The 12,936-nt window shown below is 39.7% G+C and overlaps 2 protein-coding genes across 2 annotated transcripts in view; one reads left to right on the top strand and one right to left on the bottom strand.

The window, feature by feature from the left end:
- Positions 1-37: 37 nt before the first annotated feature.
- Positions 38-7,968, top strand: si:dkeyp-117h8.4 (uncharacterized protein LOC572032 homolog). The gene is made up of 10 exons (XM_017688235.2): positions 38-262; positions 1,171-1,237; positions 1,465-1,517; positions 2,027-2,057; positions 2,159-2,202; positions 2,442-2,511; positions 3,891-6,025; positions 6,121-6,154; positions 7,366-7,417; positions 7,825-7,968. Exons 1-10 carry the CDS (start codon positions 143-145, stop codon positions 7,862-7,864), a joined length of 2,646 nt encoding a protein of 881 aa, XP_017543724.2. The 5' UTR covers positions 38-142; the 3' UTR covers positions 7,865-7,968.
- Positions 7,969-8,670: 702 nt separating this feature from the next.
- The window catches only part of ppat (phosphoribosyl pyrophosphate amidotransferase), a 15,983-nt gene continuing 11,717 nt past the window's right edge, over positions 8,671-12,936 (bottom strand). Inside the window, exons 6-11 of the mRNA XM_017688246.2 lie at positions 11,925-11,997; positions 11,679-11,830; positions 10,956-11,083; positions 10,504-10,725; positions 9,957-10,077; positions 8,671-9,629 (exon numbers count right to left, since the gene is read on the bottom strand). Coding sequence (XP_017543735.1) covers positions 9,457-9,629; positions 9,957-10,077; positions 10,504-10,725; positions 10,956-11,083; positions 11,679-11,830; positions 11,925-11,997 — 869 coding nt within the window. The 3' untranslated portion in view covers positions 8,671-9,456. The remainder of the gene's footprint in view (positions 9,630-9,956; positions 10,078-10,503; positions 10,726-10,955; positions 11,084-11,678; positions 11,831-11,924; positions 11,998-12,936) is intronic.

The raw sequence follows: 12,936 nt of genomic DNA on the forward strand, positions 1-12,936 counted from the left end.
GTCAGTCCGCCAATCAGAGTGAAGCCCGGTCTGGCGGCGAATTTGAAAATTCAACAGCAGCGCGAGACTCTCCGGAGAGTCGGAGCGACGTTAACGCTGCGATCCACACCGCAAACCTGTCCGTTTATATTTCACAATTTAAATGGAGTCCCCGCACGGTCAGGCGAGCCTAAAGCACCAGGACAGACAAGGGGCGGTTTTAGACAGCTTCAAAAGAAATGACGACATTTTCAGAAAGACGATGGAGGGGATTTTTCAGAAGGTGAGCTGTAGCCTAATGTCGCTAACCTGTCTAGCTACACAGCTAACGGTCGCCTGAAATACCCCCGGCTGCTGAAGCCGATCTCTGGGCTCAGGCACTAATGCAGCCCTGCGGCGTAACATAACCTACACTATTAAAACTATGGTTCTTTAAGGGTCCTTTAGGAAAGAGAATGCATTAGTTCTATAACCTATAGAAGCCTTTCATGCTTAAATGGTTCTTTCACGGGTCTTCTAAAAATTTTGTATGGTTCTGTGTAGCGCCTTTTTTGAAAAGGGTTCTGTGTAGCACCAGAAAGGGTTTTTCTTTCATGAGGTGAAACTTGTGACAATAGAAAAACCATTTTAGTTGCTGCATATAACCATTTTCTAGAAAGAGTTATACAGAACCTAACCTATATAGTTAGATGAACCATTTCACCACCAAGTAAAAATGAAATGGTTCTTGATAGAACTCATGGTTCTAACTTAGAACAGTTAGTTCTGTATACATGTCTTTCATCCTTAAATGGTTCTTTGCATGGTAAAAGGTAAAGCACCTTTTTGACAAGGGTTCTCTGTAGCCCCAGAAAGGCTTTTTCTTTTATCTTGTAGGCTTGTGACAATAGAGGAACCCTTTTAGGTGCTGCATATACCCATTTTCAAAAAGATTTTATATAGAACCGATATAGATGAACCATTTCAGAACCATGTAAGCATGAAATGCTTCTTGATAGAACTCATGGTTCTACATAGAACCCTTCCTTATCCTGAAGAACCATTTTTAAGTGTGCATTTCACATTACTGATCTATTTAATGCTGTTAAATCTACACATGATTGTCTACATCGTTTGATTTTTAAGAGTGCTGTGTTTTCCATCGCTGTGCCTGTTGATAAAGTTGGCTCATAATCACAATCTCTTTTTAAGTATTCATGCTTGGATGATCCAGGACTTGATGTCTGTTTTGAAACGATGACCTTCAGAACCAGAAAAGGTAAAGCTGAATGTTTTTGCATTTCGTAACATTGCTAAGCTCAGGGACTGCATTGATTTCTGAGGTTAACTTGATTTAGAATTAACAGCAGAATCTGGTGAGCTAGTGAAACAAGAGCTTAGCTAGTGCTCTGCTAGAAATTGATAAGTGAATTAAGAAACAGGCAAGCAGGCCACTGCTTTAACCACACCGGACAGGCTTGATTGCGTTGTGTTGTGCTGCTGCAGGTGTGGTGCCCATTGACAGTGCAGAAGCAGAACGTGAGCTACAGCACCTGAGGGTAAGAACTGAACACTTGCTACTAGATGTGGATGATGGGGCACAAATGCATCACAGTGATATTCAAGTTTGTTCCCTGTAGAGGATGTGCTAACTTATTTTTGCATAGAAAATCAACAAAACAGATCATTTTACAAGGGCTGTTCAAACTGGTGCATATGACTGCTTGATGTAACTTATGACCACTAATTAATTAATTGCCGATCCCTACTTGCTTCACAGTGTTGTAAACTCATGGGACACAACATTTACGCACAAACGCACATGTTGGAGATGTATCTGCATGAAACACAGCCTTCATACTTCTGGCTGGGTTGTAATGATTCTCAGTCAGAGAGTTGTTTGTCTGTGATTTTAAAGAGGAACAATTTGGTGCACCTTCTCTCTTCATTTTAAATTCACTTGAAAAATACATCCATAATGAACAGAAAGTAAACAGCTTTATTGGGATCTAGTTGAATGACTTCTAATGTGGCTTCTGCTCATGAGAGTTTAATTTTGTTCTTCCAGAATCGAGTGAATGCTGAGCAGTCATTGCGAGGTAGGAGCATACATTTTCTTTCCTGTTTTTGTGGATAGTTGCGTTTGCTTTTTTCCTTTTTCTGTAGCTAATGGATTATTTTTGTCTTTTTTCATTTGTAGAGTTGGAAAGTTCTTACAATGAGCAGACTCTCTCAGAGCAAGACGTGAGTCATATAAAAATATTTTTTGTGGGAAATGGTGTTGCTGCTGTTTTATTTGTTTGATTTGATTTGATTGTAACACACACAAAAAAAAATCTGAAATTAGAAGATACTCTGTCAGTTGTACGCGAGTTGGGCATGACTTGCTTTTTTGAACCAGGGTCAGAGTTGTTACTTTAAGGCATTTATTTTTAAAATGCTGTTAAATAAATCAAACCATTGACTTGTTTTTCCCCATTCAGATGGATCGAACCAGAATCGAAAATGATGTCTGCACTTCCAGTCAAATGGGAAACAGCGACGACAGCCTGTGTAAGAAATTAGGCTGTTCAAAAACACACAGAGTATCAAATTTCAAAACCTGTTTTAGGGCATTTGTGTGTATAGCTTTACACGTTAACACATAAGTGGAAAGTCGTTTTAAAATCGTTTGCACAAATGCAGAATACACATGTCCCAAGGTAACTGTACTCCTTTTGAACGTGATTAAGGACGCTTTCACAGCAATTAACCAATTAAACATTTTAGTTTTGTACATTTTGAGTAAAAACACTGTGTGAACTATGGTACAGTTTCCTGCTGGCATGAGCTCATTTTTATGATGGTCCACACCAAATTAGACAATCCTATTTTGTCCATGCGCATCAGCACTGTACTGTCCAAAACTGCATAGTAGCAATAGAAAAGGATTTGATTTTGTCCAATGGACTGCAGAAAGTGTTTTTGACAAGTTGGAGCTGATGTCAGTGACCCGATTGACTTCAAACTGACGTAATTAAACTGCTAGATCATAAAGGAGTGGTGATCAAGTAAGGTTTATATGCTGTAATACATGTAGATATTAAGAGTCTCTGGTTCCATGTGAAGTAATGGGTATGATGATGCATTTTGTCAAGGATATAACAGATATGAATCTGGATTTTATACTGTGACAAGTATCAAAAGTTAAAATAAGTTATAGATGGTGGAAAGACAGCAGACATAAAAGTAACAGTGTGATTGTATCCTTTCCCAATTTTTTGACCGATCAATGAATGCGCTGAACATTCACTTGTATAATTTGCTGCGCTTAAGCTGTTGCAGTGTGAAAAACTCCAACAAAAGAAAAAGACACAATGTCACAAACACTCAAACTTTGGTGCAGACTATAGTAAACAACCAAGGTGTGAAAACAGCTTAAATAATTTCTTCACCCAAAGAAGAAAAAAAAAGTCTGTTTACCCTGAACACTGGACATCCCAAAGTTTGTTTCTTTGGTTTTGCAGTGGCACAATGGGGTAATATAATTCTTCAGAGGTTTTATAATGCGCGACTCACATCTCAAAGTTTGAAAGGGGTACCGCAAAGCTGAAAGTGCTTTGTCCTTGCTATCGCACCTGCTATACAAAACAGTTTATCTAAACATTGATTTACATAGGATAACAATGTCATTTGAAGAAACTGACATTTTGGACATGTATTTATGAAAAAGATTTTAGGTGACTATAGACTTGTACAACTTGTTAACTACATTACCCTCGTAGCTCCATTGAAAACTGAAGAAGCAAATTTCACGCACTAAACATGTCTTGACCAGTCGGCTACATTTGGGATATAGTAGGATATAGTCAAAGAACCATTCCTTAAACATTGCATTTAAGTATGTCTGTTTATATTGTGCCATCTGATGTCTTTTATTCAATTCAAAACAGTGCCTGGTACTGAGACATCCCAGCTGTCGCTCAACTCAGTCAGTGCGTCCCAAAGCTGCTTGTGGGAAGAGCAGTCTCAGCCAGAGGATGAGGATGAGAACCTGGAAAGAACACTAAACAGCCATGGCAGCACCCTGCTAGACTTCTATCCTGGCATGCTTAACCAGATTGGTGAGGCATACCGGCGGCAGCATGTGACTCAGGCAGCTAGTGCTGTGTTACGGAGGTATCGCCGCAAACGCTGGAAGTCTTCACAAACACAGCACCGCAACCATATCCCCAGCAATAGCCTCGATTGCACACTGAACAAGACGATGGAAAGTTCTTTCAGTGTCCGAAAACTTCCCCACTATGACATGACCAGCCATCATAATGGTATGTCGAGCAGAAGCAATCAAGGTATTTCACCATTAAAAACTATTAGAAACTCATCCCTTGCTGCCAGCAGAAGCAGTCAGGAGCTTTCACCATTGAAGACTATTAGAAACTCATCCCTTGCTGCCAGCAGAAGCAGTCAGGAGCTTTCACCATTGAAGACTATTAGAAACTCATCCCTTGCTGCCAGCAGAAGCAGTCAGGAGCTTTCACCATTGAAGACTATTAGAAACTCATCCCTTGCTGCCAGCAGAAGCAGTCAGGAGCTTTCACCATTGAAGACTATTAGAAACTCATATCTTGCTGCCAGCAGAAGCAGTCAGGAGCTTTCACCATTGAAGACTATTAGAAACTCATACCTTGCTGCCAGCAGAAGCAGTCAGGAGCTTTCACCATTGAAGACTATTAGAAACTCATCCCTTGCTGCCAGCAGAAGAAGTCAGGAGCTTACACCATTGAAAACTACCAGATATTTATCCCTTGCTGCCAGCAGAAGCAGTCAGGAGCTTTCACCACTGAATACTTCCAGTGCCTGTTTTTATTCACCTAGGAGAGTTCATGTTGAGGAAACTGCAGTAGGTGAAAGCAGATCACCCTTTCCAGCTTCGTATTTAGACACAGAGTCACAGCATCGACCTGTTAGGGTGCTAGAAATCTCAACATCTCCATCCTCTGCAGCTTCCTTCCCTTGTTCCCCTTCTCCAGATCTGAATGAGACCTACAACATTGAGCCTGTTGCGATGCCAGCATCTTGTGATGTTCTTGCTTCTGCTGCCTGGAGCCCAAGTAGGTCACTGTGTAACTCACCATTAAAAGGAGCAAAGAACTCACTGTTTCCTGGCCAAGGAGGCAGACTAATCACAACCTCCCCATCTGGTCATTGTCACTCTCAGGTGGGGCAACAGCTTACCAGTCCCTTTGTAAGCAAAGAGTGCAACAGGGACCACGTCTATTCTCATTCCCCATCCCCACAGCAAGCCATCGTTGGCGGTTCATTTTCTGTTAGAAGAAGTCCCTTCAAAAAAGTTTTTAGCCAAGAATTAGAACAGCAAACGCCATCATCCATCTACTATCCTAAACAAACCTTACCTGCAAATCATTCAGATAACTCTGCAGTGTACAGATCTCCTTACCGGAGTCAGCAGGGGGTGTCTTCTTCCTACCGTTCTTATCATCCAGTTTCTGACCACCAAGAGAACCTGGCAATGGCTGAAGTGCAACAATTCAGCCCCAGACCACTAAAATGCCAGCGATCCTTCTCTGCCAACCAGTCTGCATCCTCCTCCATGTCTCGTATGACTAGCAGACAGATAGATGCTGAGTTCAGGAGGCTCTATCACCATTTCATCTGTCGAGACACTTCCTCTTCTTGCTCCAGGTCTTCCTGTCACCTATGTGAGGGGCATTTGGAGGTTGGTGTCCAGGGTTCCCCCACCTTTTCCTCCAACATGTCTGCTCTCGCTTTAACACCTATTCAAAGTCGACTAAAGAAACGACGCAGGCAGTATGACGGGGAGGAGTCCCTGAGGCTGAAGCGATTCCGTGAGAGTTGCTCCCCTGAAAGGCACACCTGTCTTTGGCCAAAACGGCAGCAAGCAACCAAACACGTGAGCACTGCAGTGGTCAATCCTACTGAAGAAAAGTGTACCTGGAACAGGGCTCTTCTCCTGCAGTGTCCCAGCCCTGGCTTCCTCAGAGGCAGTGGAGACATGAGAGTTTCAGGGTTCAAACCAGGCCTGCATTCACACTCTTCCTCTCAGGTAAGATGATGTCAAAAGTGACATGGACAGAATCAATGATTAATTTTAATGTTAATTTTTCTAATGAGGCTTTTGTTTCCCTTTTGTGCTTGCAGCGACATGTGTCTGGTTGTATTGGTCCAGTTGAAGGTGAGCATTATTTTTGAAACCTGTGGTAATGGACAATATCAACTACTTCATTAAGAACACTAATTTTATTACGTGTTAGCTATACCCAATTCAAACATTCTCATATTTCAGTCTCATGCTGGACGTCTGCACTGATGTTGACACAGTCATATGTAAAATTTTAATCACCATTGTCAAATTACACTCACCAGCCACCTGTTCAATTGCATGTTAACACATAGCTAATCAGCCAATCGCATGACTGCAACTTATTGCATTTAGGCATGTAGAGGTGGTCAAGACAACTTGCTGAAGTGCAAACCGAGCATCAGAATGAGGGAGAAAGGGGATTTAAGTGACTTTGAACATGGTATTGTTGTTGGTGCCAGACGGGCTGGTCTGAGTATTTCAGAAACCGCTGATCTACTGAGATTTTCACACACAACCATCTCTAGGGTTTACAGAGAATGGTCTGAAAAAAGAGACAATATCCAGTGAGCGGCAGTTGTGTGGACGAAAATGCCTTGTTCATGTGAGAGGGCAGAGGAGTCTGGTTCCAGATGATAGAAAGGCAAGAGTAACTCAAATAACCAACCAAAATCTCAGCAATGTTTCCAACACCTTGTTGAAAGTTTGCCATGAAAAATTAAGGCAGTTCTGAAGGCGAAAGGGGGTCCAACCTTTTACTAGCAAGGTGTACCTAATACAGTGGCCGGTGAGTGTATATGTTAACACATCCTCTACAGGTAAAACATTTAAATATGGCATTTTCCTGAACATTTTACTACACAATTTCTATTTAAAAAAAAAAAACAACATTCACAACTTCTGTATATTTCCATTATGTTAAATTCAGTAATTGCTTATTAAAATGTGCAGAAATGTGGTCTGTGCAAAATGTGTACTTATGTTGATTTTGTAAGTGAAAATATCATTTGACATGGGGTGCCAAACTTTTGCATATGACTTTTGTGTTAAGGTTGTGTGGCAACAGAAAGATTGCACGAATTAATGATGTACAGCTAACCAAGAAATTAAGCAAATTATTTCTCTCCTAAATGTAAAGACATTGTGTGCACACACACCCTCAAAGCTTGTAGTCCGCTTTGTAACTTTATATTGCACTTTCCACTTAATTACACCCTGCACTATCTAAACATGTAACTTCCAAGCATTTCATAAATTGTTTAATTACCAGAGCAACTTTATTTTTATTTTTTTTATCTTAATAGCCAGGTCACCTATGAGAACTTGGAATCAAAGTGGTGTCTCAGTCTCACCAAGGTAATATTCTAGAAATTATACTACATTTTGTTCTACCATAATCAATAACTGAAATATAGCTCTCCCCGTGTCTGTGTGGGTTTCCTCCGGTTTCCTCCCACAGTCCAAAGACATGCAGTTAGGCCAATTGGACATGCTACATTGCCCCTAGGTGACTGTGTGCGTGTCTGCCCTGCGATGGACTGGCAACCTGCGCAGGGTATATCCTGCCTTCCGCCCAATGACCGCTGGGATAGGCTCCAGCAGCCCCCTGCGACCCTGAGGAAGAAGTGGCTTAGTGTGTGTGTGTGTGTGTGTGTGTGTGTGTGAGAAATATAGCTTTACTTGGTGATTAGTGTACTATAGTGTGGGTTTCTTTCATAAAATAACTAGCAAACATTGTGTAATAATCTGATTTCCACTTCCAGCTTGTCAAGGAGACGACTTCTGTATGCGCCTCTCCAGTGAGGAGCCTTCCCTGTTTGTCATCATAGCTCCCTCTACTGCATCTCTGTAGATGTTCATCCCAAAATATTAATGAACATTACACAGTAAATGTATATTAACACACAGCTGTTATTTCATTTCTATTCATTCAACATATCATTGCTGTCTCAACAAAAATGTTGTTTTTAACATTTTTTTCCATAATTTGCAAATGCCAGCTGCCCCTTACGTTGTCAAAATTTCATAACTAACAGAAACTGTTCATAATGATTAAGGATAAACTCTTGTAGCGCAAACTTACACTGAAAGTTCAGAAATACCAATAAATGAGCTTAGTCATTATCTAGGATTTTGAAACAGACCTGATGGATTAACAGTGGTTCGCAGCACATTTTAATGAGTAGTACTGCAGGACAGGATGGTCTTCCACACCAGGTTTGAGAGCCATTAGGCTATAACATTGAAAGAATGATGTTCACACAGCAGTGAATGCAAGAGCAAAAGACAGACAAGTCATCAAATTTTATGTAAATACAAATCCTACCATTTTGACATGGATGGTGATGTTGAGGTTTCAATTGTTAAATACAACCAAATGATATTTTTGCAAATCAATAATTACACAGTATGCTGTGACTGATTATAAACGGGCTTAAATCCGTGGTCATAGCTTTAATGTAGTAAAGTTGTGAGCTTGTTTAACACGTTCTACTTACAGTTGCTTAGCAAACCAATGGTGTTGAACCTGAATTTGTGATCTTTTTGTTGTGTAACTATTTTGTGAGCTCAGTATGTTTTGTAAATAATAATGCAAAAACTTTTACATGTATGTTCCCTACATGGATGTTTAATAAATGACTTTGCTTGTTTTACACAGATTCTTTGCCTTTTCTGACAAATTCAGCTAAAACCTAGAGGATGTGGTTCTCCGAATTGCTCCAGGTTTCATCAGCCCATGCTGCAACAGTCTGCATGATCTGTACAACTTTATAATGCAACACGAGGGAAATAAGTCACGAACACAAACATCTTTCTCACACACATACACACTCAATGTATTACAGGGACATTTTTGTGCTGGTCTTCTGAATCTAAGAGCCTTGCACTCTACTGTTCAGATAAAAAGGCCTTCATGTGTGAAATTTGGAGCATAACACATTCGTCATGAGAGGTTCGACTGCTTTAAGTGACAAATGACAAAGTGGGTATAGGATCAGCACATATTTGAAGCTTAATAGGACATTTATTTTCCACAGGAATGCACAAGATGTGTGTTTTGACTGAAAATAATGTGACATTGATATGCAAATAGGCTGTTACCACATTACCAGGGCAGTCATTCAGGGTCCCCACAAACTCAAACCCTAGAAGCCAACCTGAAACTAGCCTTTAAAAAAAAAAAAAAAAACAGAACCGTGAACCTCCTCAACTTTGATGTTTGAGAGTGGAAACCCTGATTAACAGAGCTTGTAAATTACATACAGGTAGAAACTTATACTCCATCTCACATCACAGTGTACAGTAGATCTAAAATATCTACTCTAGTGGAGATGATTGCCATTTGTCAGACAGTCTGGACGGGAATGTTAAAGATTGTGTTCCATGCTGTTTCATCACCACTCCAGCTCGACGGGGTATTTGCCTGTCAGACATGCTGTGCAGTGACCAATTCTCTTGCTCATCTTGGTCCTGGAGCTGATCTGCTCCTTCTCCCCGCATGACTCAATCCCACCCTGGACTGCAGCCACCAGACCCTCGACAGACAGGTAACGCACACTAGTGGCCCCTACACAAAACACCAGAACATTGTTAAAGCAGATAATCTCGCACTCGTTCTAAACTGTTCATCATATAGAGAGAAGTAATGGAATGCAGTGCATACTCATGACTCAAAGTGAACAAAACCAAAAAAGCCAAAATCTAAATTAAAACTGTGCCATAATTCACCAGTTCCCTACCATGGCCTTGGAATTCACCTGTCCTCATTTATATTGTATAAAATGTGCAGAGTAGGGCTATTCCAGGACTAAGGTTGGGATCATCTGCTATAACTGACCCCAGAACTGCTAGTATATTAGATAATTATAAATGGCCTATGCTTATCCTGACTTACCAATGTAGCCTGCAATGTCCTCAAACTCTGGTTTGTTAGCGATTAGCTCCTCTTTGGTAGGGATGTTGATGCCCATGTAGCAAGGAAATCGTATAGGAGGAGATGCCACTCGAATGTGGACCTGCGAGTTGATTTTCCAAAGCAAATGGTAAAGAACTGTATTAGGTTCTTGATTTAGTTTTAAATAACTTCATTAATTTTTCGGACTTTCCTGATTTATCTGTTTTTGTCCATTTAGCTAAAAGACTCATTTGATCAATATGAAGAACAAAAAAATGTTTAAATGCTATTTCAACATATCGTCGTTGTTGGGACAAAATCTCATACGTCCAGAAAGGTAACCTTATACGAGAGAGGAAAAAACATGTCAACTTTGAATGTCAGTTAATGGAAAAAGAACATTTTCCAAGTAATTCAGGACCGTTTCTATTCAATTCACCTGCCATTTTCAAATTCTGTAAACAAACAAAAAGACAAAACTGGAGATAAGAGATTATGTCCCAACAACTTTATACACTTCTTTTTATATCCTGTGTAATTTCCCTACCTCTGTCGCGCCTGCCTCCTTAAGAAGTTTAATAATAGGTGAGATGGTGTTGCCTCTCACTATAGAATCGTCAATGAGCACCACTCGTTTCCCAGCAAAGTTGTCTGTCAATGCTCCAAACTTCTTAGCCACTCCAAGCTGACGTAAACGAGTATTTGGTTGAATGAAAGTTCTACCGACATAGCGGTTTTTGCACAGGACTTCTACATAAGGTAGGCCAGACTAGGGAGGGAAAAACCGCACATTAGGAACAAAAATGCACTTACAATGTACAAAAAAAACTATCCAACAGCACATTTAAACTTTTGTTCTACCATATTTGTACCACAACATTAGTCAGTGTAACTAACATGCATGTACAGAACTAACTGTTGCCAACATGGTGTCATATCATTCGCAAACAACATACTTATACAGACTTCCAGTTCCTTTACATAATCTCCATTTCTCACCTCTTGAGCATATCCTAAAGCAGCTGGAGTGGCAGACTCAGGAACTGTGCTGACCACATCTGCGTCAGTGGGAGCCTCGATGGCCAGCTGGCGTCCACAGCGCTGTCTGACTGTGTACACCATTTGGCCTGCAACACAAAATCAGACCTCTATAAACAAGGACAACGCTAGACTAAGAACCAGAAAAGATAAAAAAAAAAAAAGCTATAATGAACAATTTACATCTATTGAGCAACAATAGAGGATGACAATATTATAGATATGTTAATACACTATTTTTCATCTGTTGAAACAGGTGCAAAAGGCAGGGTATTGCGGCCCTCGTGTTGGCATACTGTTAATGTTACTTTTAATTAAAGAGGTACTGATATGAGAATTGCCCATATCTGATATTTTTGGCACTGCTTTTTTCCTATTGTGAGTAAAGCTGTAGCTTTATAAATATAAATGTTATTTTAAAATAGTCCATAGTTGTTATTTAGTCATTTCTGTGACAATTTTAAATAGTTTAATTATATACTATTTGAATAATACAACTGAGTTGTGGGACCGATAAAGGATTCTTATTATCTTACTAATAAAGTAGTTATTCTTCGCTTACTCATAAATATGCCAGTGCAAATCCTTATCATATAGCATTTAAACTTATAATGTATTGTGCTTCACTATAGGTCAGCTTGTAATGATATCTGCCTTTAATAGTTCTCAGTATTATGAACTTGCCTTCAAATATGGAGTCAGGCCTGGCAAAATAAACATATTCGAATATGCAGAAGGCAGGGGGATCTCCCTCTGGACGTGGGACTACACTCAGGCTCTTGATGCCATGTTTGGAAATCTGCACGATTTCTCCGGGCTGTACTTCCCGATGATACCTGTGGACAGAGACAGGGGAGCCTGTCTGTCTACCTGAAATACCAATTGTTATGTAGTTCCATAGTGGCATGTTGTGATTGGTATTGGTCTCACCTGGCACCGATGGACTGGAAGCTGCAGGACTCTGAGGAGACCACCCAGCCTTCTGTGTCTCCCTCTCCAGTGCCTGAAAACCACAAACAGAGGAAGTGTCACATCACCTCTCTAAAGATTTTGCAGATCCAATAGTTACACTCATAGACACCTAAATGGATGGCAGCGCTGATTTAAACCTTTTCTTGCAAAACATTTTTAAATATTGTTTAAAAATATATTTTAATTAGTTTAATAATTTTTTTTAATAGTTTTGTTACTAAAGCAGTAGTTTAGTGAAAAATTAAACTTGCAAAATTTTGCCCTTATCCCAGATACAGCTGACCGGGCAAAGTGTGTGTTTGGTGTGCAAAGTTATATATATATATATATATATATATATATATATATTTTTTTTTTTTTTTAAGCTTTTTTTCTCCCTCAGTTTGATTTTTCAAACCACGTTAAGTCATGTCAGACAGACTTGCTTACGTGGGTTCGGAAACTGTAAGATATGCTGCGATCTATAAAAACAGACAAAGGTATGTATGAAATTCAGGCTTCAAGGTCGCCACTACTGTTCTTAGCTATTTGATGAGTGTTTGTCCATTTTTAGAGATAACAGTATGTCACACAGTGTCGGAAACCACATAAGAAAATCTACTTGAAATTACTTAACATAATATGTAGCTCCAGTATACATATATATACACCAACACATATGAATATATGAATATATATATATATATATATGGTGCTTGAAAGTTTGTGAAGCCTTTAGAATTTTCTATATTTCTGCATAAATATGACCTAAAACATCATCAGATCCTAAAAGTCCTAAAAGTAGATAAAGTGAACCCAGTTAAACAAATGACACAGAAATATTACACTTGGTCATTTGTTTATTGAGGAAAATGATCCAATATTACATATTTGTGAGCGGCAAATGTATGTGAACCTGTAGGATTAGCAGTTAATTTGAAGGTGAAATTAGAGTCGGGTGTTTTCAATCAGTTATTGCTGCACAGGGGGA

This window comes from Pygocentrus nattereri, chromosome 4 (assembly GCF_015220715.1).
Source record: "Pygocentrus nattereri isolate fPygNat1 chromosome 4, fPygNat1.pri, whole genome shotgun sequence".
NCBI lineage: Eukaryota > Metazoa > Chordata > Actinopteri > Characiformes > Serrasalmidae > Pygocentrus > Pygocentrus nattereri.